Below are 26,289 nucleotides of genomic sequence, written 5' to 3' on the forward strand. Positions count from 1 at the left end.
CTTCGCTCTGTCTAATAAAATAAAATTTCAGCTTAGAATCAAAAAACCCTTCAAATAAATCAATCAATAGAAATAGCGTCAATCACAGTGAAAATCAATAAAATAAGATGAAACATTGAATCTGAGAAAGTAGAAATGAAAAAATGATAACATTGCGTCACTGTGGCTAGGCGAGATGGCCGAGCGGTCCAAGGCGCCAGATTAAGGTTCTGGTCTCGAAAGGGGCGTGGGTTCGAATCCCACTCTCGTCACTTTTTGGCCAATGTTTGCCTTGTTTCTCGTTTTTTGTTTTGGGGGCGGAATTGGAATTGGAAATATCCCAATCGCAGGTCAATTCCGATTACACACCCCCACAATGACGTGGAATTTGTACCCTCCTTGAAAAATTCTACTACGTAAAGAACGCGGAGTGTGTCGAGTGTCAGACACCAACTTCTTCACTTATTAGCGCATCTACTCTGCGCCTTTCTCCTAACCAATCTAGAATACTTTTAGCACATAACCACAATCTGCAATCCGGTACCAAACATCTTGGGTGCAATAACTATCCATGCCCCCAATTATTTCAGCCTACTACAGCGATGTAGCAGCTCAGGATCTAAAGCTCATTATTCAGGGACTCTCCGGCTCGAACCGTCAGTAACCTTGATGCCCAGTTCGCAGCTTCATACGAAGCATCAACTTATCGGAGGAAATATAAATACAAAATGTGACGAGCTTTATTATACCTCGTTGCTAGGGTACGTCGCTTGGGAAAGTGGCGAGAATTCCTCTTTGATCGACCGCATGCTCACGAACCTACTAAGAATGGCCGCGCTGCCGGCCTTATCGTTTGTTCCGCTCTGGCGTCCACCACCAAATGGCTGCTGCCCGACCACAGCGCCTGTCGATTTGCAATTGATGTAGAAATTGCCAGCTGTGTCCCTCAGTGCTTCTTCCGCGTACCGGATAGCATCGCGTCTCACAGCAAAAACTGATCCAGTGAGACCGTACTCTGAGGTAGCGTTGATGGTCTGGCAGACCTTCTCATATGCCTCTGCGGGGGCTTTAGTATCATCGTAAACATAGATAACGAGGACGGGGCCGAACAGCTCGGTAGACATGAGTTTGTGGTGAGGATCATTCGTGACGTAGATAGTAGGCTGGATGAAATACCCCTTGCTGCCATCGTATTTCCCGCCCACAAGCAATTGAAGGCTAGAGTCCTTATAAGCAGCATCGATGACTCCAGCAAGTTTTTTGAAGGACGTTTCATGGATCACAGGTCCTGAAAAGTTCCTAAAATCTTCTGGTGGGCCAGACTTGAGAGCTTCAGTTTCACTCACCAGTAAAGACTTGAACTCCTCCCAGCGGGATTGAGGAACATAGGCGCGAGATGTTGCGCTGCACTTTTGACCCTGGTACTCAAAAGCGCCACGGACAGTGTGCGTGGCAGCATTTTTAATATCCGCGGAAGAGTGGATCAGGTGGAAGTTCTTGCCGCCCGTTTCGCCAACAACGCGAGGATAGCTCCGGTAGGAGCTATTCGCAATCCCCTGAGCTATCTTTCCATACAATGAGCGGAACACAGTACTGCTTCCTGTGAAGTGGAGCGCGGCAAATTCTTTATGACCAAGCACAACCTTGGTAACCATCTCAGCATCGCCAGGCACGAATTGAATCACGTTGGGCGGAAGGCCAGCCTCGAGGAAGATTTGGTACGTGAGATAGCTCGCAGCCATGGACGACGGTGACGGCTTCCACACGACAACGTTCCCCAGAAGTGCAGGCGCAGCACACAGGTTGGCTCCAATGGCTGTAAAGTTAAACGGTGATATAGCGTAGACAAATCCTTCCAACGGGCGGTACTCTATACGATTCCAGACACCGTTTGAGTTGTGCTGTGGCTGCTGCGCATAGAGCTCCTCGGCATACTGTACGTTGAAACGAAGAAAGTCCGCTAGTTCCGCAGCAGCATCTATCTCCGCCTGCCAGACATTCTTGCCTTGGCCGAGCATGGTGGCGGCCATGATATCGTAGCGATATTTGCCGGCCACAAGATCAGCGGCCTTGAGGAAAACCGCTGCTCTGTCTGCGAAACTAAGCCGTTCCCATTCCGGCTTGCTATTCAAGGCAGCTTCGATTGCCTGGCTGACATGCCCTTCTGAGACATTATAATATTCAGCCACCGCTTCAGCGTGCGCGGATGGGTTTGGCTGTCGCGATGGTTTGGAGGATTTAACCTGAAAGAAATAAAATGATTAGCAAACAAGGCCATTGGAGGTTTCATCTTCTTCTTCGTCTTCTTTATTATTCTTATTATTTGCATTTTATTACTGCTATCGTAGCGATGATAAACTAACTCACATTTTGACCTGCAATCACAGCGGGGACCTGGAGAGGGAGTTTTTGCTTCATGGACTTCAAGGTGTTCTCTATGCCCAGCCGCTCCGGCGAATTTTTGCCATATTGTGGCTATATGTAGGATAATCTTCAGTTAGCCGATGGGAAAAAAATGTAAAACAACTCTCTCTAAAAATGGGCTCCCCCCTCATTGGGTTGACCTACATTTGGCTCATTCCGAGCTCTGGGAACTTTGAAGCCTGCGAAACTGCCAAAACTACGAGCCAACTGTGGGGTGGAAGTAATGGGAAAGGCTTGCTTCGGCGAAACCCGAGAGATTAGGGGGAGGGTTTGGCGTCTACGCAGCCTGTGCATGATGCCCGCGTATGTATGCGTATCGGGGGACGATATAATGCTAAAAGAGGATGGATGCCAAAGATTTGGAAACAGAACTGCAAAAACGATACCAAGGGGAAGGGGGAAATATATATATATATATAACTATGGAATATAACTAGGTCGGGATAACCGAACAGCCGTCATGGAGAAAGATCCGTAACGGAGGAGGATGCGGGCATTTGGGGGCACCACCAAAGCTGCCATGGCCAATAAGGGAATTACTTGGCACAAGGGCCTCGGAATTTTGGAAATAGTGGGGCCCCGCCCATTTTGTCGCCCGTCCCCATGCCCTGCAGGCCTTCATAAGGAACCCCCGAGACCTGAAAAACGATGATTAAATTGCCATAGACTGGAGGCTCTTTATTCCTGTAAGCTCGCCAACCCGACCCTGTATTCTCAAACCAGTATTCAAACCCATGCTCGACTTTGACTCTCTATCAGACTTGTAAGCATGCTCCAGGGCAGCGGGATTGGCAGCTGTTGCATCAGTGCAGTGTGGAGTGGCTGTTATTGTGGGCGCCAGACAACGCCCAGCGCCAAGCTACAACCCCCTCCCGCTAAGCAGATAAGCTGTCCATAGCGCGATCCCAACCCAAGCCTCCGGTGAGCAGGGTTCCAGACAGCTCTTTTCAAGAACCGGTTGCTCCACACCACTGGCCAGCGTAAGAACCGACCATCTCATATATTTCTGTTACTCCGTACCATCGAGAAATGGGGTCTAAGATGGAAAATCAACAACTTCCCCAAGGTTGCCCCGCAGAAAGGGCCACGGTCATTACGCAGTAACCCCCACTCGCAATTGCTAAGAGCTCATTCTCCACGGGAGGGATCAGAAAAGCCACTCCTGGGCCATTGTCCGAGATCCGGATCAGCAACGGGGGGCGTCACATGACCCCACCCTGGAATTCCATGCATATTCTCGGATACGCTCGCCTAGTCAATGCTGCAGTGTGGCCCCATTCCGCTGCCAAACGAGAGCAGCCGGATAAGATTGGTTATCGACTCGTTTCTCAACAACCCCCTCATGCGAAAACAGAAAAACAAAGGAAAAGACACGAAAGATCAGAAAATAAGCAAAGAAAAAACAAAAAGGAAAGGGAAAGCAAAGAGAAAGAGAAAGGACCGTATCGTTGCCACTGGGAGTGCCAGCTTTATAAGCCCCCAGGGCTAACTATTTATTTTCTTATTATTTTCTCCATGGTCACGGTGATCCCTCCAACAGCCCCTCTCCCTCTCACACATACACTCTCTCGCTCTTTGCTCATCATTCCATATTCCACCTTATGTTCTCAAATATGGTCCATCAACGCCTCTGCTCTCCCTGCCGCATCACCGCTTTGAAATATATGGTCCCACGGCCAATCCCCTTCTCCCGGTCAATCCATCTGCCTGCCTCCCGGCCACGGCGGACTCTAACAAGCGCAACATGGGACACCCCTCACCCAGTCATTCCCAACGAGTATCCCATGCGTCATCGTGACATGGAACGGGTGCCTCTGACGGCGCTGCTTAGGAGTATCGTGATGCAGGCCGCCATGTCACATCCGTATATCGTGGACGCCGCCTCGGCCCTGGCTCAGCGCAATATCCAAATGCTGACGGGCAATATGCTGCTGAGATTCTTCCTGGATAAGTTCTTCTACGCACAGTTCTGTGCGGGGAGCACGGAAACCGAGATCAAGAAGACAGTTGAGGACCTCAAGGCACTTGGGTTCAAGGGCATGATAATATCATATGCTCGTGAGGTAGATCTCTTGAATGCCGCTGAAGATGCCAGCGAAGCTAGACATCAGCATCAAAGCCGCGTTGCTCAGTGGCTGGATGGAACCCTGAAAGGGGTTCGCTATTCAAATCCTGATGACTTCGTTGCGTTAAAATTCACAGGTGCAGGCCCGGAATGTGTACGGTTGCTCGAAGCCGGAATGGCACCAGATGCAACCATGGCAGAAGCTGTAACCCAGATCTGCGAATCCGCTAAATCCCAGGGGGTTAGGTTGCTAATCGATGCCGAGCATCACTCCCAGCAAGCAGGGATTGATTCGTGGACAATGGATCTCATGGAAAAATACAACCAAGATGGAAGATTGGTCGTGTACAACACGTATCAAATGTCCGTGGCCTCACTGCACTGCTCGAATTCTCAAGCCCGGTTTCGCATTGCTGACTTGGAAGCAGGTACCTAAAAGAGTCCACCGCAACTCTTGCAAGACACCTCGAGCGCGCACGCTCCGGCAAATTCACTTTAGGTGTAAAACTAGTTCGCGGGGCATACCTCAAAAGCGACCCACGCCACTTGATTCACGACACCAGAGAAGACACGGACCGCGCGTACAACGATGCCGCACACATGCTGGCAACGCAGCATCTTAGTGGTCCCTCTGCGCCCAAAGTTGGATTGGTGCTTGCCACCCATAATGCGCAAAGCGTGGAAATGATGCGAAAGCTGCGGCAAGAACAGTTGAAAGAACAATTACCCCTGGCGGAAGTTGTATATTCTCAGCTGATGGGCATGGCTGACGAACTGTCTCTGAATCTCATACAGAAAAGAGAGGTAAATTGCCCCCCCTCCGCCCCACGGGCTCTTTCAGGGCTGCCGTTAATTAAGAAAAATAAAAATAAAAAAGATAAACTGGCAAACTGACAATACATCCCTATCGTCCAGAACGTTATGGAAGAGGATATCCAGGTCTTTAAATATGCCGTATGGGGAACCATAGAGGAATGTATGATGTACTTGCTGCGGCGGGCAGATGAGAATCGCGATGCAGTTGAGCGGGGCCAGCTAACCCAGCAGGCCCTTTGGCGGGAGCTGCGCCAAAGGCTCTTTCCGTTGATCTCGGTATAAACACTCGGGAAGAGAAGAAGTTTCACTCTGGAATCTTTCGCGAAATTGAGTCCAAGCATAAGCCTTTAGTGTATTGGTTGATATATTTAGCATTGGAGTTAAAGTTATTAGGCGTTCAGTTTGGGTGATAGATATAGATACCTACAAGTATGGGATGACCATACATGATTTCAGCCTTTCAAGTTCGTTCGAACCCTGCGCGATGGGAATCTCGTCATGCCTGTCAATTGTCAATCATCGCGCGTTCTAGCTGTCTATCAGAAACATGTTAAAGTGACGCAAATACGCCATCCGTGTGAATGAAGATTAACATCCTCTATTCTCGAAAATGGATATTTGAGTAGAGTTTTGTTGTCATCTTCCTCGGGCTGATATATGATACCCATCATGTCCTTCCCAAACCGAGGAAGAAAGCCGACCAGAGTCCTGAATAGTACACGCAGCTCCATAATGGCTCGCTTCACGAAAAAACTTCCGAGAAAATTATTGGCTTGAAGCTTGGATGCTGGCGAGCCCAGTGTGCTACCAGGGCCAGCGGAAGGATATACCGATCGAAACTCGGAGCTCAAAATTTTGCATAGTTGAGAGGGTAGAAAAAGCAGAGATGGATTGAGAAGTTAGTTTAAATTGGTTGTCTCTTGTACCTATTTACGGGGAATATATTAATTTCTCCTGTTTGCTTACACATGGTTTCGAATCAAACAGAGATCGCTTTCAATAATGGAGACTCGTGAACGTAACCAAGTTGTCGCCGAAGCTGATCGTTATAACAACTTCCATCGCTCACCCCTTCTTGTCTCCGGGAAAGGTCGCTAACGAGCATGCGACGGTCGCAATATCAATTGGCCTTGCAGCCTCAGCTCCCGATGATGTCAAAGCGGTAGCCCAGGGGCTGCCTAATAGAATAGTCGCTATTCGCACGTTAAATGGACATCCAGTACTATATTCCAGCGAAGGGGCGAAAATTCCGGACCTCACTCCTACAATAGAAAGTGGGAGCTAGCGAGAAATCCCTCATGGACCCCCAAAAGGCGACATTCTCAAATCCACATTTCACAAGTCACTAAAACTCATGCGCAGATCAAGAAATACTTTGAATCGCCTCGCTTGTAACCCCTCAGCCTTCAACCTCAGCCTTCAACAGAAGTGGCATTTTGCTCTGATGCTTTCAGAACGGCATTTAACTTTGCCTTATTTCTTCCTCGAGTGTAAACACGGGTATCATTCGGATCAAAACCTCCATTTCCCCACAACGCCCATTCATCAGTTTCCCTCATATAATCTTCAGGGCGGAATGATATGCCATTGTTCTTCTCTTTTTCCAGCAGTGTGAAAAATTTGTCGTAGTCAATTCTTGTATGCCACCTGTCGTTGACATAGAACCGATTTGACGCAAGCAGCACACAGCAGCTATGTTTATGCTCAGCCGCAATGCCGTACCCAAGGCCGCGCCGGGTTAACTCGGCATTCAATGCAACGACAAAAGCAACAACTTCCTCGTAGAATGGAACATTCTGCATAGTTAGCCCAGCACTGGCACTCGTGCTTGTTCCACAAAAGGTTACTCCCTTGACTTCCACAAAGCAGGGAAGACCCTTTTCTACTAGGTCAGCATATCCAACTGCTTCCTCATCCACATTAAAACCTTTGACAAGCGTGAGCCTGTAAACAGTCCGCTGGAGGTATCTCTTTTCTCGTAGTATGTCGAGGCAGCGCTGAAATCTTTCCCAGAAGTCACGATGAAGAGGGCGGTCGATTTTCCGAAGGCTATCGCGGTTGCTTGCATCGATGGAGACATACAGTTGGGTGACACGATGAAGTGCCGCAAGCTCATCCGGATGTTGCGCATTGCATACAAGGAAGCTAGAAATATGTTCATTGTGAAGGAGAGAGAGAAATTCGTTGATGTGAGGATAGAATATTGGTTCCCCAACCAAGCTCAAGGCGCAATGTCGGATACGCATTGCTTCAGCAAACCGCTCAGCTCGAACACCAGGGACACCACGTAACATTTTAATTTTCTTGTAATGTCCCGCTTTTACTCCGTCAAAAATGAGATCTGGGGGATCAACCTTCCAGCGCCAGGTAGTTCCAACTGGGTTCGTTCCATGGCGCCAACAGAATACACATTTGTTACTGCAAGAGAGCGATGGTGTCGTCTCCATACAAAGATGGGATTTAATTCCGTAGAAAGAATTTTTATAACAAGAGCCACGTCCTCGCAAAGCGGACTTGGTCCAGCGGCATATTTTCACTCCCGAATGTGAGCCAACTATTGTATATCCTTGCTTTGTCAGTGCGGTGAAGGTGGGTGACGAGGTGGGCACCATTTCAAGTTGAGGCTGAGACACAGGTTTTGAAGCTTGAGGGTGGGAATGTGTCGTGAAATCGATGGGCAATAGTTGACGATCAGTGGATGTTCCCTTGCCGTCGGTAACGCCGAACTTAATGTCTTCAAGGTCCACAATCTGCTCCTCCTTACGCTTGTTCCGAAGGCTCTGGCCATTCTCGTCGTTTTCTTCACCATCACGAATATCTTCCTCGTCACTCTCAATGGGATCACCGCTTCCAGGGAAACCTTCGCCCAACCCTCCAGACGATATTAGGTCGAACATAATACCGCTCAACCCGTCACACCAATCATTCAAAACCATTTGGGTGTTGTCTCCTTTCACATCAGCCATTCCTAACGGATATGCTCGCTTTTTGCCCGTCAACTTGGCCATCCACCTATCTACATCTCTTGCTTGAGAACAGAAGCCTTCTTCCTCGGAGGGCCAGCCCTCACGATCGCCAAAGCCAAAAACAGAATACCCAGCAAGCCCCGACAGGGACGACGTATCGATGCGGAAATCATTATGTGTATCATCCAAGTGCCCCAGAAACGTATTAATCATCGTATCGATGTTGTAGGTCGGGATCAAAATACAGTAAAAAAATCGAGTATTCGGAGCTGAGTCTGGCGGTTTTGGAGCGGCGATGAAGTAGTCGTCGAGCTCGATATACGACAGATCGTGTAATTGCGGAGTCAGGATGGCGGTTTTACTATGATTCTCTATTAATGCGTGGGTGGCTTTCTGTAGTCTATGGCAAAATGATTTGGCATATGCTTCAGTAGAGCCAGTCAACGAGACGTAAAAGACCATAGGCTGGATGTTAATGTCCCGCGATAATTCTCCAGGATTGGTTCTGTTATTGGCGCCTCTCTTCACTGGCTTGCTTCCATGGACCCTCTTAGGCCCATTGGCAGATTGCTTAGCTTGTCTAACCTGGCTTTCAATGGAGGACCCTGAATGATCGCTGTTGGGATAAAAGGCAGCTGCTGGGTCATTCTTGGAGGGAGATTCCACTCGACAGGGTTCAGCTTTGTCATTTTGATTCTGCTCCTCGCTTTGACAGGGAGAAAGAGAGTCAGATAATGGAGTATTGCGTTTATGATATCGTGTGGATAGCCATATGACGATGGAAACCACAGCCGCGAGAAAGAAGATTGGGATTCGATATCGATGCCACGAAGTGAGAAGTCCTGTAAAAATAGTGAGCAATACCACACAGAACTAAATACGTAGATATATAATAAATACGCTGTGCAAATATCTGTAAGACATCCCCAGCCATTCTGTTATGTGTTCTATCGCCTACTCCGGTCAAACAAGCGGATACAAATTATTTCCCGTCCTGGAGAAAATGAAGGCGCCCAGGTAAAATTTCAGGTATCAATTTCCTTTGACTAGTTATTTAACGAGCTCAACTAAAGAAAATTCAAATCAACTTGTCAACGGGCGGGGTTGAAGATATTCCTGATTATATAATATTATTTGATCCCTTTGCAGTGTTTGGCCTTGTTTGTCTGAAAATTTGTTGAAGGTCCGACACAAGCCATATCCCACGTGACCCACCACACAAATGGAAGAATCCATTATTACCGCGAGCCACTACGGAGTAGATAGATAATAACTGTTGGGCAGCATGGTACTGGTGGTGATTGAGCTCTTTTGCCCTAGTGGCCTCACATGTAGGACGTCCAACAAAATTTTTAGCCACATGATGTACAAAACCCTAACTCAGTGCGGCCCTCCCCAATTGCCTAATATGGAACTCGCTTACGCCTAGCGTGAGGCTAGTGTATGTTGCGAAAAGTATATAAACGTCCTCCTTCCCGGTCCTCTTCCTGAAAACCAGTCGACTTTACTTCAAGTAAGCAACCCCTACATTTGTTCAATTTTCCGACCCGCCCTCTACAATGACACTGTTGCTAATCCACCCATCTACAGAGAATCATTTCTATAGTAAATCGTCCCACCTGATTTTTTCGCATTAGCGACTGAATCCCCAACCTTGCTGATGACCACCATGTCCACAGCGCCCTAGAGTGAAACCTGTTATACTCTCGTCCGCATCGCTACGGGTTATATGATGCTGGAGGCTTCGGCCACTGTTTCGTATACTTGTCTCGATCAAGGGAGTGGTGATGATCTTGACCTTGCCCTGGCGTCTTGACTTCGGTCGGCCTGGTTTGGTGGGCACTGTGGAGGTCTGAAAGGTCCTACGCTATTCTTCCCCCCTCTGCTGCTTCCCCGATTTTATCTGTCGGGTTTTTTTTTCATGAGTTTATCAGGCCTGTAGCTAGCACATTATGTCACTGTATAGAGAAACCATTTGAAATTTGAATTCAATTTCAGGAAAATTAGTTTCGTCTTGCGCTACTCTGTTCATTCTCGTAAATCTCATACGGTGCTGTTGACCGTCCATTACTGAGGTCATGGAGCAAGATATTTTTCCTCTTAATTGTACTGTACTATGGGGAATTAATCCCAACGACCTACGTTATGTATATTCCTGTGTCGCAATAGGTGAATCTCAACTATCCTCCCGTTGGTACGATAACATCATTTTGTGTCTTATAATACATTTAAAGTACTAGATATGAATGTTGTCGCTCTTCTCATTTAGAGGTGCCGATTTTATTTCCCCCACCAGCATTGCTACCAGCATTTCCTCCGCCCACTCCGGTTTCCTTAGACCCGCCCTTGCCTCTATTCCCCCGACGAGTCGGTCGTGAAGGCGTTTGCCCTCCACCACTAGACACAACCCGTGGAGCAGAACCCATGGTAGATTGGCTCGGCCGATTGCTGGCATTCACCCTTGCCTGTGCAACAGCAGCTCCCGATTTTCTCTCCAGTACTACAACTTGGCTTTGTGCTATCTGGACGGGACTGGCTTGGATAGCCTTGGCCAACCCGCCCGGTTCCGCAAAGTCCACATACCCAAACCCTTTCTTCTTGTCTATCTCCACCTTCACGACTTTCCCAAACGTAGCAAAGCCGGCCACAAGAAGTTCCTCAGTCACCCCTTGGGATGGATTAGCATGTTTCAAAAAGGCTTGTGTAGCGGTAGAATGAGGAACCGCCTGTGCAGAGGCTAGTGTAGGATTGTGCTTGGATACCGATGAAACTGTAACCGTTGTTGGGGTCACTGGTCTGTTTGCCGATTTGCTTGTATTACGGCCCGTCACTGCGCTGGGTTGTAGTGCGCCCTTTGCCTGTTTCGCAAGTGCAGGTTTCCTGGTAGATTCAGCTTCTTTGCTGGCTTTCGTGGAAGTTCGTTTGCTGCCATCCTCATTCGAATGCACAGGAGCCCCGTCAGCCTCACCTGTTAGTGGTGGTTCTGTGGTTGCGCTGTTAGCTAGCTTCTCGGCCCTTCTGCGTGGAGCAGCCGGAGCAAGCCCAAGGTCCCGTCGTAGAATTTTTGTGGCGGCACTCATACTCCCTCGCTCTCGCCTGCGCTCTGGAGCGATTACTGTCGGGGGTGGCCGTTCTTCCTTTGGCGACAGCGATTCACTTGCCTTCCGTGGTTTCTTTGACATTTGGTTAGCAGTCTGTTTGTTAACTGCTTTAATGGATTGCTTAGTAGCCCTCTCGATTTTAGGTCTGTCTCCTGGTGAAGGAGTAGCCTTTTCTGCTCGGCTTAACAACTTCCTAGCATGGACCCGTTCCACCTTGGCGTCCTTCCCTTCCCTCGCCTCGCCGCGACTGTGGCGTGAAGGTCTAGCTGGAGAACTAGTCTCCTTGCCCTTGTTTGCCCTTTTCTCCTTTAAAAATTGGATTAATGGTGTTATTGTTGGTTTCTCCTCTCTTGTATCATCGGCTGCAATATCAGCAACAGATTTGGTGACGGGATTGGTTAGGCTCTCAAGGAATGTGATGAAGTCGGAATCCAGGTCTATTGTTCCCTGGCGGCCATCCTTCCGAACCCTACTTCCGGGAACACGGGGATAAGGGGCATATTCAAGAGAAGGTGGCCCAAGGAGTATAGGATCACGACTTGTATTCCGTCCATCCTGAAATGCGGATACCCGGACCTTTTCGGATAATTCGTCAACTAGCGGTATAGATGTAACACGTAGATATGCCCTCGTAGGTCGAGAAGGCTTTGCCGGGCTAGCATCATGGGTTGTTATTCATTCCATCCCGTTACCCTTGCTCAGAGGAAGAAAATATAGGAAGACACACTCTTTAAAAACCTTTCCTTCCTTGAAGCGAAACCAATCAACTTTACCATTCCCGACCTTCCACTCATCGCCCAGGACTGCTACAAATTCCTGGGCCGTTAGACCAGGCGGAAGCCTTCGAATAAGTACCTTCAACTGAGGTGCCGCAGGCTTGGGACTTGGTTTGTTCGATGATCCTCTCTGAGCGGCCAACGGAGAGATAGGTAAAACGCCAGCAGATGATGGTTTGGGAGAATGGGGCGCCATGGTACACGCTTCAATGAAGGATGTGGTCGTGAATATGAGGCCCAAGTTTGTCTCAAAGTGCGATCTTCATGAGTGAGCTAGCCAAGAATAAGTAGGTCACGTGTGCGGGATTGGTTCCAAGGTTTTGTAGGAAGTGGGATGAGACTTTTCTGGACAAAATTCTGAGCCTTAAAATGGCCAATGAAACAACATCAATCAACACCATTCACATGTTATATACTCTGTGGGGTGGTTAATTTTGTTATTGTTGTGGTCGGAGCTAGCTAACTACTATGTATATAGGGTTCATCGCGTGCAGTGGAGTGGCCGCCTGGACAACCAGCTGTCTTCTATAAGAAACCCGCATCAAGGTGCAGCGCTAGGCCGAAGCAGGCAAGCAATGCTAGGCCAGAACAGATAATTTCCCTAAGACGTGGCATCGCAGGATCAAGGTGGTATATCAGGTTCGATCTACCTGAGATATTACGGGCATATAACTAGCAGCTGGCCCAACCTTCTAAGGGCCAGTGAATCATTCTGATATAATCCGACCCCTATATTCTACTGCCTTGATATCTGATCCTTCGGTCCGAATCCCTTCCAATATAACACTGTATTATCTTAGAGTTCTAAGGACCTCCCCTAGATAAGTGGCGAGTCCCTTGACCCGCTGCTTACATCTTCCTCCTTTGAACATCGTCACCAACACTTCATTCATTCCAGCGGGTCAGTAGTCAGGTAGCCAGCTAGTAAGCTAATATTGATAGATAGGTGGGTGGCTACTGATGTTAGGGTTAGGGTTAGGTTAGGGTGATGTGTATTCTCATAGAGATTGATTGGATACTGAGCAGGAAGGTTGGTTGATAGATAGGGGGTAGATAGGTAGCTATCTAGCGGGCATTCTATATTCCATTGGCAATTGATCGGATATCACGGACGTCTAAGTAGTTGCTTGTATATCAGCATGAAGGCAGCTGAGGCATATGTATATGGCGCGCTAGTCCGTAATAGGCAGCCTAGGGCCAACAGTTAGGTAGGCGGGCAGAATAGGGTGTATCTGAGCCAATTGTGGCCTAGCGTTGAAGATCAGTCTCCACTGCACGCGATCTAAGAAACTCTAATTGAAATTTACCACTGTAATAAAAACGATTCTAATCAAACTTCGCTTCGCTCCATTTGATGAGCGCAACCATTTACAGACTCTTCTGGCTCTTGACTCTAGCACCGGCGTAGCTTCTGGTGGGGAGTTAACTCTAGTCAATTCTTCAAAGAATTTACAGCAAACCTCATAAATATAGAGTAGGATCGATTTGGCAGTTGATAGAATGATAGTATTGAATAGAGAGAGAATTAATCACATACATGGATGAAGGAGGGTGAGATTCTCACCCTTCTTCTCACCGTGAGAATGGCCAATGACTTCTATTGATATTAGAGATAATCACACCTTCAACTAGAAGACATGTTTTGACCTTGTTACCTGCAACTTATGAAGGCAACACAGTAAGATGTATAAGAGACAGTAAGCCTACTAGAGACATCTATCTACATCATGATGCCAAAATTCAATTAATTGTAGCAATATGAGAGGCAGCAAGCATACCAGGGACATTGTATGTATCATAATTGCAAAATAACTTGATCACGGAGACAGCTGAAGACCTCTTTAAAGCATTTAATCTGATAACTCTACTCCAAAACAGCTTATCCACTATCACAGAGAACACAGAATCAATAATTAGATTGAAATTTTAAGCATTTGACGGCACTTGAAGCACCAAAGGGCCCATAACCTGATGGAGATGGAAGATATCTAGCGTGTGGTCGCATGGCGTTCTAGCGAACGATACCTAGGTAGGGATGCCAACATCTGCTCCTTTATTTTCTTTTAAAAAACAATAATAGATGTAACTACAGATCTGTAGATTTACAGAAAAAGAATGATAACATCAATATGTTTTTGTTCCTAATTCTTAAGGCTTATAACTCTTTACCTAGCTAATCCTTGAGGCCTGTAAAGTCCCTCTCGCCCGCAGTGCTTGTTTCTATATGCGCAACAGCACTAAAGTTGAACATGCGATCAACTTTGCCGTGGGTGAAAATTTTCCCACTGAAAATTTGGGTCATTTAAGTGTATGCTCTATCATTAGAACACCGAAGTACACACAATTCGTGATCACGGTGCAAAATGTGGCGGAGGACACTGACAACGATGAGGAAATGATATAATAAAGGTTGAGGATAAATTCACAAGATGGCTTGTTAGTCCCTCCAATTTCATCTCAAGAATTAGATAGCATCCGCTTTTACCTATTTTCCCTAAATTATTCTTGCCGTTAAGTTCCTGAGTTCCTGTAGAGTTTGACTCTGAAACTGTCAGATCCGCGTTAGACTTTGACCCTGAGCGAAGATTTGAGCGAATTAACAACCTACATAAATATAACCCCCGAAGGGGGGCGTTAAACCTTAATGCTTGCTCTAGGGCTATCTTAAAGTATTTTGCTCAAATAAACTCACCTACCTCCAGTCATAACGTTTAATCCAATAGATAAATATAATATAAAGGATGGCATCATACAGCTGATACATTTCGCTACTCTCCTCCATTATCTTTCTCACTACTTGATGCTCGAACATTGCTTTCTGTTGACTGCTCTGCCAATCTAAAATCAAAATGGACATGCAGTCCATGTCAAGCGGGGCACCAATGCCTACCCCCAGTGCTGCTGCTAACATGTCCGGAATGCAAATGGGCAGCAGTATGGGTGGAATGCACATGGGTGGAATGGGCAATGGCTGCAAGATTTCTGTATGTCCTGGTTGAATATATTTGTTGAACATCACTGCTGGTTGATCATGATGGGCCGGAGATTAGACACTAATGGCTATTGCAGATGCTTTGGAACTGGACTGTATTGAATGCCTGTAAGTCCTCCAATTCTTATGTGAATACTCATTTCCCTTTTCTTTTTCCGCCTGCCCTTTCTTTGACACGGCTGTTCTTCAGGTTTCGTTTCATCCCATTGGAGAATTACCTCCACGGCCATGTTTGTAGGATCATGCATTGGTGTCATTCTTCTTGTCATGCTCCTACAATTCCTCCGGCGTGCTAGCTATGAATTTGATAGATACGTTGCTGGGAAAAGCAACTTCTATACCGGACGATTGCAACGAGTAATCACAAGCCCAAAGCAAACTGCCCCTGGCCTCGAATCTCCGACCGAGACCTCAGCCAACGCAATAAAGCGTCCTTTGTCGCGGTCCCTACTTCAACATACTGCCAAGTCTATGTTGTTCACGATGCAATTCGGACTTGCATATTTCATCATGCTCCTCGCAATGTATTACAATGGGTTTATTTACATTTCTATCCTGATTGGGGCTTTCCTCGGCTCATTTGTGTTTACATGGAACACGGATGCAGAAAAGTGAGCAACTTGAAGACAAAGCTAACCCTAAAGACATTATCTGCCCTTCATTGCTCACGGCTGCGCAGCTGCTAACAGAACATTTGTTGGAATAGTGACGCTTCCAAGGTGACTGTATGCTGTGGCTAGCATTTACATATAGGGAAACCTCTGCTATGTCGATCCTCAGTTAGCCATTGATGTGGCCGGCGTTTTAGGGACACTGGGTAGACTCCATAAGATGATTATTATGAAGAAAGATACTGTGATCTTAGGGCTATCAGCCCGTAGGTGATAACAGGTTTGATCTGCTGTAACCTCACAGAAACTGGGCAGCAGATGAAACACGATCATAAGTATATATCTAATTGAAGGGCTGTGAATCGGTTAGTGAAGTGCAGGATGTGCTGGCAACGGTTGAATGGGTTCCGAAATCTAATACACTCACCACTCTCAGGTCTTTGTTTTCATTACAGTAAGGATTAAGATAGAAGATTAGATTAGACAGTTAGATCATTAGTAAAACCACTGATCAACAAAAGGTACAGAGGAGTTGACATCTCATGACTCAATAGTTTTTGAGGTTGATTGAAGTCAATAGGGTTAACAAATCGAACTGTACATGTGCTGTACATCATGTTGTTGGACCTGTTCAACTTTGAACCATGATGGCATTCAAAGTTTCAACAACACTGAAGGGTTTTCTAGTCAAGCGCTTTTGGACCAAGGACAACTCCGCGAAAGGGAGCCTTCTCAGTATTGTAAAGCGTCCACAGGTTCAAAATTTCTGAACAGGTTCGGATTTTTCTTGGCACAATCTTGATCCCTCGCAGAACTGCAAAATTGACTTTTTACCACAACCCAGCCGGAAATCTTGTTGAGAAATGGAATGGAAATACTTAATGCCAGTTCCAATATTACAACTTAAATTCCTAACTAGTGCCAATCAAAGCATTTGAAAGGATCCTTTGTGCAGATTAGAAAGAATATCCTTCTACTCTATACAAGCCAGAGCTCTTCTATCCAGTTCGTACTGGTGAAATTTTTAATTCTAAATACCAAGTTATGGGAAAGCTTGGTTATGACTTCCTATGCACCTATTTCTTCAACTTTTCTGCCCATCTAATCTCCCTTTCATAGTATCATATTTCAAGCATCGCTGCATGAAACCAGTTAGCAGCCATTAGATCTTATAAACTACAATTCCCTCGCGACAGAATCGTCAGCTACACGTGATGGGTTGGTTTCTCATGTTTCTTGGGGTCCATCGATGTCTCCCTCAAAGTTTACACAACAGAAGCTTCCAAGTACGACCAGGATGTGCGGGTCTATACACACCTCCTCTCAATCAAGTCCTCACACCATGGTACCCGATATATCCGGCAAATTTATGATATGTTTGAAGTGTCAGAACCCGATGGACGACCTTCTTGCCTGGTTCATAGGCGCATGCATCTAAATTCAATGGAGTTCATGCGTAAAACTCCAAGCAAACGGCTAAATAAGACTCTTCTCAAATTGGTGTTGCAATACCCCTTGACAGCGCTGGACTTTTTGCATACGGAGGCGGATATTGCGCATACAGGTATGTCATGTACGTACATGTATGTTTGATCAAAGCTTCAAGCAAGTAATAATAAAAAATTCTCTACTCTAATTTGGTGCCTCAATTCAGGCCCTTTTAAAACCAACGAGTTAACATAATAAGCAGATCTCAAATCCGACATCGTGTTCTCTGTCGCGGACAGGAACTGAGCGGCCCGTCTGCCGGGACGAGATCCGCGATCCAACCCCGCGGAAAATCATCGACAAAACAAGAACAGTATATACATCTCGCGCTCCTAGGCATCCTGCAGATAGCAACTGGGGTCCGCGGGTCCTCTGTGGCTTTGGAGAAGCCAGAATTGGGAAACTTCACAAAGTCACAAATATTGGAGAAGCGCAGCCGCATATATGCAGGGCACCAGAGGTCTCTTTCATGATCTCGTGTGACTTCAAAGTTGACATTTGGAATGTACCGAATTTGGTATGGCAACCAAAACCACGGAGAAAAAAGCACCCTGCGTCTCACTTTATTCGATTGGCCCCTCCCCCCCTCCATTAACCTCCTAACATTTATTGGCAGATTTGGGATCACCTCGAGAGCGATCATCTCTTCAACATTGTTGATAGAAATGGCACATGCTGTCGCTATACGCATATGGCCAAAATTGTGGCCTTTCTCGGGCCCCCGCCTCCTGAATTTGTTGTGCGGAGTGAGTTTTGTCAGAATTGCTTTGACGAAACAGGTGAGAGCCTCCATGAAAAGGCCAAGATAAAGAAAGGGCCCTAAAAGAGACACAAGCTCAGTCCAACTGATCCCCGCTCCTTTATAACCCCATGTACTTTTGGGCTAAACTATATACCCGTTTAATGGAGCGGCGGGAAATAAACAGGGAAATGGGCTCCGAGAACGACTCCGTAGACATACCGACAGGATGCTCTCTCGAGAATGCCGAAGTTCATATGACGGGCAAGAGAAGGAATTATTTATTTCTCCGCTTTATCCGCTCCGTGTTAAAATGGCTTCCCGAGGAACGAAAGACTGCACGTGAGTTATTGCAGGACCAGTTGTTGAAGGATTGAGAGGGAGGACTGAGGCCTGATTTCGATTCCTGGCTCTATACTACATTACTTCCCGATTTTACCTTTTTGATAGACACTTCATTCTCCTCATCGTTCATGTTGTATGGCCGTATGTGTAAAATAAATCACAATTTACCCTTCGGTCACGAAGAGATTCCAACATCACTCATCTTAAATCTTTACATATACACAACTAACTACCTATGTGTTGCGGATATTTGAGTGTCATGTGAGGGAGAGCTATGAAGATAAAAAATTCAAATTTATTAGATCCGTATTGACTGAAAAGGAAAGGTGTCTACTATGTCTATAGAACTACACAATACACAAAGATATCTGTCTATGTACGGGTACAAAACACATGTAGTGACCTACGCGCAAGATTCAAAAAATACATGCCCATACCACGTTGCTGATGCTTGTATAACCTCTAGTTACGTCGTACCGAAGGTGTAACAACAGTGACGTAAGTTACCAATCCCACCGCCAGGAGACCCGTGATACTTGTCAGCTCGCTTGATCCAGACTCACATCATCTTTTAACCAGCCATTTATCTATGCACTCCACGATATACGGACAATTCTTTATTCCTTGGGCGAACCACTTGAGTGAATGATCGCCTGGCTGGTTGATAACCTTGGATGCAGTTTACCCACTTGAACTCCCGCCGCGCAAATGCAAATCGAAGAATACACTCTGCTGAATTACGAAACACCATAATCCTATTTTGTTTTTTAAAATAAATTGATATCTAAGTCCGGGATGGTAAACAAATCCGTTCCTCAGCCAGGCCCGGCCAGGTTGAAGAGAAACGCTGGCCCAGACGAGTGGCTTGAAGCAGCAAAAGATTGCAAATATCTCTCAGAACATCATATGAAGCAGCTATGTGAGATTGTCAAGGAATTCATGATGGAAGGTTCATATCCCGAGTTTCCCTACTTATCTCGTTGAGAGAAAGGATCACAGTCACTACGGAATTGCTGCTAAACCCCACTTCAATCTGCAGAGTCAAACATCCAGCCGGTTTCCGCCCCAGTAACAATATGCGGCGATATTCACGGCCAATTCTATGACCTACTCGAGCTTTTCCGCGTTGCAGGCGGCATGCCGAATGACAGCAATATTGAATCTCCAACGGCCCCACCAACTATTATCACGTCAGATAATATCGAGCCACCATCCTCCATCACAGATCCGAAATTAAGGAAGAAGATCAGGCAAAATGTCGACGGCGCGAATACTGGCGACGCAGATGAGAGCGGACCTTCTTCTCCCCCAGATGATAAGTCAGGGGACACATCACAATTGAACAGCATGCCCAGCGGGAATTTTATATTTTTGGGGGACTACGTGGATAGAGGATATTTTAGTTTGGAGACGTTGACCTTATTGCTTTGTTTAAAGGCCAAGTCCGTATCCCTTTCCCATTATCTGACGGATTTATTTATTTATCTATCCCAAAATATCGCTGACAGTGAGAAAATTTCATTTTGTTGAATTAAATTAGGTTCCCAGACAAAATTACGCTCGTCCGGGGCAACCACGAATCACGGCAGATCACTCAAGTTTACGGATTTTACGAAGAATGTTTTCAGAAATATGGCAACGCCTCCGTATGGAAAGCCTGCTGCCAGGTGTTTGATTTTATGACCCTCGGGGCCATAGTGGATGGGAAGGTACTCTGCGTACATGGCGGCCTAAGTCCAGAGATTCGCACGCTGGACCAGGTGCGCGTTGTTGCCAGGGCCCAAGAGATCCCACATGAAGGTGCCTTCTGCGATCTCGTCTGGTCGGACCCGGACGACGTAGAGACGTGGGCGGTGAGCCCAAGGGGCGCTGGTATGTTTCTAAATCACATCTTCGTATACATGCATCCACACGCTCGTCAGAGAGAACGATTGATTGACATCCAAATTTCCAAATTCTTTTTATCTAGGCTGGTTATTTGGTGACAAAGTAGCGGAGGAATTTTGCCAAGTGAATGACCTAACGCTGATAGCGCGCGCCCACCAGCTCGTAAATGAGGGCTACAAATATCACTTCCAGAAGCAGAACGTGGTGACCGTATGGAGCGCGCCGAATTACTGCTACCGGTGTGGTAACATGGCATCAGTGTGCGAAATACGCGAGGACCTGAAGCCGATGTTCAAACTATTTTCGGAGGTGCCGGACGATATGAGACATGTGCCCAATGTGAGGCCCGGGAAGAGTGAGTATTTCTTGTAGATTTCCTTATACCTTTGTCCCCGTCGTTTTTTCTCCTTGGCTTTTGAACTTTTTGATGAAGCGATGCCCTTGTTATTTACTTCCGTCTTCTGTTTTCTTCTACTCTTACCTCATTTTCCAGTTTTGAGCACCCACACACTTCTCGAGCTTTAAATTTTCTATTTTACAATATATAGTTTTTCCTTTCCCGTTCACTGTATATACAAAGCCAGTATACAAGCCAGATCCGCCCATCCGCTGCAAAGCATGCTTTTGGATTTGTGCCCCTACTTGGATGTGATCTGCTCTAGTTCCACAGACATACAGAGGAAGAGATGTCTATGAAGATGTATACCGTCTCCCGCGGTTTAAAAGAAAATCATGACTTCATATGTTCCTAACATCACATACCATCCCAAGCATCGTTCGGGATGGACATTTCCTTTCTCGCACGGTCCGCTTCATATTAGAGATTAGTATTTCGCTTTTTCCCCCCTCGACATCGCTTTTTACATGCAGAATCGGGTTATGGTTAACCCCCTCATTCCTTCAAACCAAGCCCTTTGGATGTATCTATCTATTCAGCAGAGTCGATATAAACGTGAAATAAACAAAAAAATATAAAAATCTCCATGGTTTTCCCCTTCTTAAGAGACTCTCGCATCCTCCTCTTGAACAAATGTCGCCAGCCTTTTACCCCGAGACGCAAGGTTGGCTAACGCCATCCATCGCCTGTAACAGTAATATAGCCAAGGCGCAAGGAAGGTTCCATGGCTTTATGAGCATGGTCGCAACCTGAACCCATGAAATCGTTCGAATCCGAAACCTCAGTTCCAATAGAATGAAAGCAAGGTTAACATTCTCTCTCTCTTTCTCTCGCATAAGAACGGCGGTTGTTAACGGGGTGTCATTCGGACCACGCAGTAGAAAAATTAGTTGGTTTACCTAGGCAGATGGTCCAATTCCGCCACGCAGATGTGGGGTGGCGATCGGCAAGTAGAAGAGGAGGGAGAAGGAAGAAGAGATGATATTCCAGGGCATGTTGGTATTAGTTTGCTCAAGCGTGTTTACGACCAACTCTCTGGTTTTCGTTCAAGAGAACTAACTACACTGTAGGTTGGGATTCGAGGTGGCTAAACCGCTTAAGCTTGCGGGACATGGATGTAGTTTCAATGCGGGGTACTGTGGTTTCCGGGTTCTACAGGTTTCAAGCACTGCCGCGGCTTTTTAAAAACCATGTTCAATATTTTGGGGAAAAAACCCACATTCCACAAAACGAGAAGCAGAATGCCCGAAAATGAAAGGGAAAAAGAAGAAGAATACGCCTGCATACATTTACTGATGTAAGACGATATTTGAGTTGGGGAAGAACCCTCCGAGACTAGCCGCTAGCAACCTTGAACAAATGCACCATTGACAGAACATGGAAGGCTAAACAAAAATAAAATTAGGAATAAAGAAAAGAAAAGAACCACTCCCCGTGTACAGAATATGTCAGCTGAATAATTAAATCATAACGTTATACAACTAGTTAACTAAGTCACTCCCCCGCTTACCCTGAACATACTACCTAACCGAAAAGCGCATCACCCAGGCGAACGCGGACGGATTTGATTTGAGTGTAATTGTCGAGTGCGTATTCTAAAAAGAGGCAAGGGTGTGAGACAGGGCCCATTTTCAGAAGGGAGAATTTTTTATTCTTTTTAAACAAAGTGAAAAAGAAGAAGAAAGAAAAAAAAAAGGGAAAAACAAAGCTTACCTCCCAATTCACGGCCGAGACCGCTCTCCTTGAAACCGCCGAAAGGAGCTTGGTAAGAGATCATGTTGTAGTTGTTGACCCAGACGGTACTGAGAGGAGTTATTAGTTTTGTTCACCCAGGAGATGGAAGAAACCGGGGGAAAGAATACTCACCCAGCCTTCAGTGCGTTGGAGACACGGATGGCGGTGTTGAGGTTCGTGGTGTGGACGGCAGCGGCAAGACCTAAGCTCGATCGTCAGTGACATATCAGAAGAGAAGGAAGCGAAAGCAGTAAAGAGAGCAGGATAAAGAAGACTAACCGTATGACGTGTTGTTGGCAATGTCGATAGCCTCCTCTTCATTCTTGAACTTCTGCACGGAGCAGACGGGTCCAAAGATCTCCTCCTTGACGATCTTCATGTCCTCCGTGACGTTGCTGAAAATGGTTGGCTGGATGTAGAAGCCCTGGTTCCCCAGGCGCTCGCCGCCAATCTCGACCTTGGCGCCGGAGGCCTTGCCGTCCTGAATATAGCCCATGATGCGGTCGAACTGGACCTGGGAGATCTGGGGACCCTGGAAGGTATCGCTGTGGAACGGGTCGCCGACCTTGTTCTGCTGGGCACGAGCCTTGAAGCGCTCGAGGAAGGTGTCGTAGATGCCCTCCTCGACCAGGATGCGGCTGCCGGCACTGCAGCACTGGCCGTGGTTGAAGTAGATACCAAAGTTGACCCAAGAGATGGCGTTCTCGATATCCGCGTCGTTGAAGACGATGTTGGGGCTCTTGCCGCCCAGTTCGAGCGTGACCTTCTTGAGGTTACTCTTGGCAGCGGCCTGGAGGATCTGGCGACCGACCACGGTGGAGCCCGTGAAGGCAATCTTGTCAATGTCCATGTGGGCGGCGATGGCAGCACCGGCGGTGCGGCCGAAACCGGAGAGGATGTTGATGACTCCTGGAGGGAAGCCCGCCTCGACGATGAGCTTGGCGGTATAGAGGGCGGAGAGCGGGGTCTGTTCCGCGGTCTTGAGGATGACGGTGTTTCCGGTGGCGATGACGGGGCCGATTTTCCAGGCGAACATGAGCAAGGGGAAGTTCCAAGGGATGATCTGGCCACAGACCCCAATGGGCTCGTGGCGGGTGTAGTTGAAGGATTCCGGGTCGGTGTCGATGACCTTGCCGTGGATCTTATCGGCCCAACCACCGTAGTACCTGATGCAAGCGGCAGAGTTGGCGACGTCGATCTTGGCGATGGAGTAGGCCTTGCCGTTGTCGAGGGCTTCGATGGCAGCGAGGACGTCGCAGTGCTGTTCCATCAGGTCAGCCAGCTTGATAAGCATGCGGCCCCGGTTAGTCGGGGTGACATGCTTCCAGGCCCCGTTGAAGGCGGCCCGGGCAGCAGCGACAGCGACATCGACGTCCTTCTCGGTGGCCTCGTGGACGGCAGCGATGGGTTTCTCGTTGTGGGGGTTAATGGTCTCGAAGCAGCGGCCGTCGACGCCCTTGACGAACTCGTTGTTGATGAAGCTTGCAAGGCAGTCAGCTATATATGTATATGTATATATATATACGTGTGTGTGTGTGTGTTAAAATTCCCAAGGGAGGACTCACAGGCCGAGGGGCTGCTCGTAGGTGCAGGTCGGGGTAGTGATTTGCTGGGAGAGAGCCATGGGATGGATGAGGGAGGATACTAGCTGAGTGGGAATAGAAGCGTGAAGGTAAGGGGGGAAAGTAGAAGAAGCAGAAGAAGCTGATTATGAAAGAAGAGAGAAATCCCGAGGCGAGGAAGCTTCTAATATAATCAGTCAAGCAATCAAGCAATCACGGGCTGTGTGGAGGGAAAGCAAACGCGCACCCGGAGACGATCGCAGAGGTGGGGTAGGGGAGAGTGAATACACGGCCAACCACCTGAAGTACCAATATAGGAGCAGGAGCAGCAAATCACCCAGCCAGCAGCTATCCAGCACCGAATTTCAGGTTGGAAGTCTCAACCCCAACCCCAGGGTCTCAACCCCCGAGTCAGACATTGGCCCCCGGTCCCGCTGCGGGGGGAGACACAAGCTTCAGGAAACGAGGGAATCGGGGAAGAATCGGCGAAGAAACAGGGTCCAGCCAGCCATGGGCCCGTCCATGGTATGTCACTCCTTGGTGGAACTACTCGGTAGAACTACTTGCTCAAGCTACAGGAACCTGCCTCTTCTTGTTTCCCTCTTCCCGCATCCTGCCGCGGGTGGCCGCAGAAGATTATCGTTATATAAAGCCAGTCTTGATTGGTATGGTGAGTTATCGCGAATACATTATTGATAACTAACATTATATGCATTCAGTCTCCCCGTCTGATCCTCTTGCATCCCCGTTGCAGACGCTGCTTTCCTACTTCTTCTCGTGAGGGGTTAGTTAGTGTTACAGGTAGCCTCGGATAAGAGACAGCTCCATGATCCATGACCCACGGGTTAGTAATATATACCACTCCAGGACTGTCCCCCACCAAACATCAGCTGTCATGGCCGAAGGGAGACCTCCCGCATCCGCGAGGTGTGTGTGGCTTGGGGGTCACCTGATCCCCCAAACAGCGGACTTGGTGCCTGGTTCGAATCGCCGGGTCGCGAGATTTTGTCCTTCACGGGGCAACTTCTTCTCCCGCACTCGTGCGAGTAGTCCACGACCGGCTGTCGGTGCGCTAAGCCCTGGCCCGTACCCTCGAGGGAAGCGATTCTGCAGAGACCGGGCCCCCCGGCGATGGCGGCACCAGATCACACCGCCGCTGCACACCCACCGCGCTGAATGGGATGGTCGACTTTCTTTTTTTTTTTTCCTTTTATCATAATATAATATATTATTTATTATTATTCATCATGTCTATATAGCTATAACATTCTCTCTGTAAATATAGATGTACGAAGTGCGAAGCGCACACAGATTCCCACACGAGGTAACTAACTGTTGGAGGGATTGAATTGAGTGATTCATCATGCCCTCTACTAAAGCGTATACAACCACCATGGTGCAGGCGGTGATCGAGCTCTTTTGCCCCAGTGGCCTACTGCTAACTAACTAACTAACCGACAAGTAGTCAGTCCCAGATGATGTGACTTTTTCTCCATCATTATTACCACCACCACTATTATCTCTTATTACGATTCCATCCCGAGGTCCGACAATGTCTTGCCCAAGATCCTCTTCCGGGTCGGAGAAATATGCAGAGAAGGAGGAGGAGAAAGGACTACATTAGCTATCTCTTATTATTTATGAAAGAGAGCTACTGAGATTGATACTTCCCCACAGACAGGTAGGTACTGTACAAAAAGCGCATGAGACCCTTCTAGAAATGCACGCGCGAAAGCCACCAGAACATAGAAAAAGGAAACCATCATCAGTGAGTATAGACATGGCGACGACGGCCGCGTGGCCGCGTACGAGCTGTCGTTTCTGAAGTCGCCATAGGATTCGGGTTGCTGCCCGTCAATGCAGGGCTATCCTGGTGCGACGTTCGATCTAGAGAGGCGCCAAGGTGTCCCCTAAACCCGTGTAATTAGAGCACTATGTAACTCTCCTCGTGAAGCACCAAGCACACCTCCCCTAGCTCTACGGGAATTTAAAAAAAAAAAAAAAAAAAAAAAACCACTCGACATCGCCCCGCCACCCCCCACGAAGATCTGGCCCCTCCCCACCACAACTGTCACAGCCAGTAACGGCGTATCCCGACAGCCTGGCGACAGACTTTGGCCTGACGATGCGCGGACCTCTGGGCTGGATTGTGCACGGCCGTTCGGGCCATAAGGGTTCTGACGCGAACTGCGGATCTTGGGTGGGTGAGACACGAGGATGAATTCTTATGGCCAAGAACGCTGTTGTCAATTGAAAAGGTGCAGAGTTTGTTGGGCGGGGGAATGGGCCGGGGGAATGGGACCATGAGCATTGAACGGTTCTGAGTTTCCTGAGTTGCTCGCGGTGCATTTCCTGTTCCGCAACTTGTTGGATCGTGGTGTCGGCGTGACGCGGGCGGTGAACTTTT

General features: G+C 47.5%; 9 protein-coding genes and 1 non-coding gene across 10 annotated transcripts; 6 read left to right on the forward strand and 4 right to left on the reverse strand.

Annotated features, from left to right (window-relative positions):
- The first annotated feature begins 169 nt into the window (after positions 1–169).
- On the forward strand, positions 170–251 carry HCBG_11051. Its single transcript has one exon. It is a non-coding gene; the product is annotated as a tRNA-Leu (tRNA).
- A 155-nt stretch (positions 252–406) lies between these two features.
- HCBG_06236 (delta-1-pyrroline-5-carboxylate dehydrogenase PrnC) lies at positions 407–2,822 on the reverse strand (the record flags this gene model as incomplete). Its single annotated transcript, XM_045433285.1, has 3 exons — positions 407–2,222; positions 2,347–2,454; positions 2,548–2,822. 3 exons carry the CDS (start codon positions 2,695–2,697, stop codon positions 723–725), a joined length of 1,758 nt encoding a protein of 585 aa, XP_045285598.1.
- Positions 2,823–4,016: 1,194 nt separating this feature from the next.
- HCBG_06237 (proline oxidase) lies at positions 4,017–5,869 on the forward strand (the record flags this gene model as incomplete). Its single annotated transcript, XM_045433286.1, has 3 exons — positions 4,017–4,831; positions 4,897–5,272; positions 5,741–5,869. The coding sequence occupies 3 exons, from the start codon at positions 4,017–4,019 to the stop codon at positions 5,867–5,869; spliced, it is 1,320 nt and encodes a 439-aa protein (XP_045285599.1).
- Positions 5,870–6,696: 827 nt separating this feature from the next.
- Positions 6,697–9,184, reverse strand: HCBG_06238 (flavodoxin and radical SAM domain-containing protein; the record flags this gene model as incomplete). The annotated part of the gene is made up of 2 exons (XM_045433287.1): positions 6,697–9,092; positions 9,151–9,184. 2 exons carry the CDS (start codon positions 9,182–9,184, stop codon positions 6,697–6,699), a joined length of 2,430 nt encoding a protein of 809 aa, XP_045285600.1.
- A 1,118-nt stretch (positions 9,185–10,302) lies between these two features.
- Positions 10,303–12,323, reverse strand: HCBG_06239 (uncharacterized protein; the record flags this gene model as incomplete). The annotated part of the gene is made up of 2 exons (XM_045433288.1): positions 10,303–12,006; positions 12,079–12,323. 2 exons carry the CDS (start codon positions 12,321–12,323, stop codon positions 10,512–10,514), a joined length of 1,740 nt encoding a protein of 579 aa, XP_045285601.1.
- Positions 12,324–14,926: 2,603 nt separating this feature from the next.
- HCBG_06240 (high affinity copper transporter) lies at positions 14,927–16,285 on the forward strand (the record flags this gene model as incomplete). Its single annotated transcript, XM_045433289.1, has 5 exons — positions 14,927–15,111; positions 15,197–15,227; positions 15,310–15,730; positions 15,826–15,844; positions 15,873–16,285. The coding sequence occupies 5 exons, from the start codon at positions 14,977–14,979 to the stop codon at positions 16,002–16,004; spliced, it is 738 nt and encodes a 245-aa protein (XP_045285602.1).
- An 897-nt stretch (positions 16,286–17,182) lies between these two features.
- Positions 17,183–17,691, forward strand: HCBG_06241 (protein kinase; the record flags this gene model as incomplete). The annotated part of the gene is made up of 2 exons (XM_045433290.1): positions 17,183–17,313; positions 17,421–17,691. 2 exons carry the CDS (start codon positions 17,183–17,185, stop codon positions 17,689–17,691), a joined length of 402 nt encoding a protein of 133 aa, XP_045285603.1.
- A 457-nt stretch (positions 17,692–18,148) lies between these two features.
- On the forward strand, positions 18,149–20,561 carry HCBG_06242 (serine/threonine phosphatase; the record flags this gene model as incomplete). Its single annotated transcript, XM_045433291.1, has 6 exons — positions 18,149–18,299; positions 18,769–18,800; positions 19,122–19,251; positions 19,342–19,744; positions 19,843–20,174; positions 20,272–20,561. The coding sequence occupies 6 exons, from the start codon at positions 18,149–18,151 to the stop codon at positions 20,559–20,561; spliced, it is 1,338 nt and encodes a 445-aa protein (XP_045285604.1).
- Positions 20,562–21,995: 1,434 nt separating this feature from the next.
- Positions 21,996–23,946, reverse strand: HCBG_06243 (aldehyde dehydrogenase; the record flags this gene model as incomplete). The annotated part of the gene is made up of 5 exons (XM_045433292.1): positions 21,996–22,181; positions 22,300–22,388; positions 22,453–22,522; positions 22,600–23,801; positions 23,886–23,946. 5 exons carry the CDS (start codon positions 23,942–23,944, stop codon positions 22,111–22,113), a joined length of 1,491 nt encoding a protein of 496 aa, XP_045285605.1.
- Positions 23,947–24,777: 831 nt separating this feature from the next.
- HCBG_06244 (uncharacterized protein) lies at positions 24,778–25,506 on the forward strand (the record flags this gene model as incomplete). Its single annotated transcript, XM_045433293.1, has 3 exons — positions 24,778–25,066; positions 25,168–25,206; positions 25,352–25,506. The coding sequence occupies 3 exons, from the start codon at positions 24,778–24,780 to the stop codon at positions 25,504–25,506; spliced, it is 483 nt and encodes a 160-aa protein (XP_045285606.1).
- Positions 25,507–26,289: the final 783 nt, after the last annotated feature.

This window comes from Histoplasma capsulatum (genome assembly GCF_000150115.1).
Source record: "Histoplasma capsulatum G186AR genomic scaffold supercont2.9, whole genome shotgun sequence".
Taxonomy (NCBI): Eukaryota; Fungi; Ascomycota; class Eurotiomycetes; order Onygenales; family Ajellomycetaceae; genus Histoplasma; species Histoplasma capsulatum.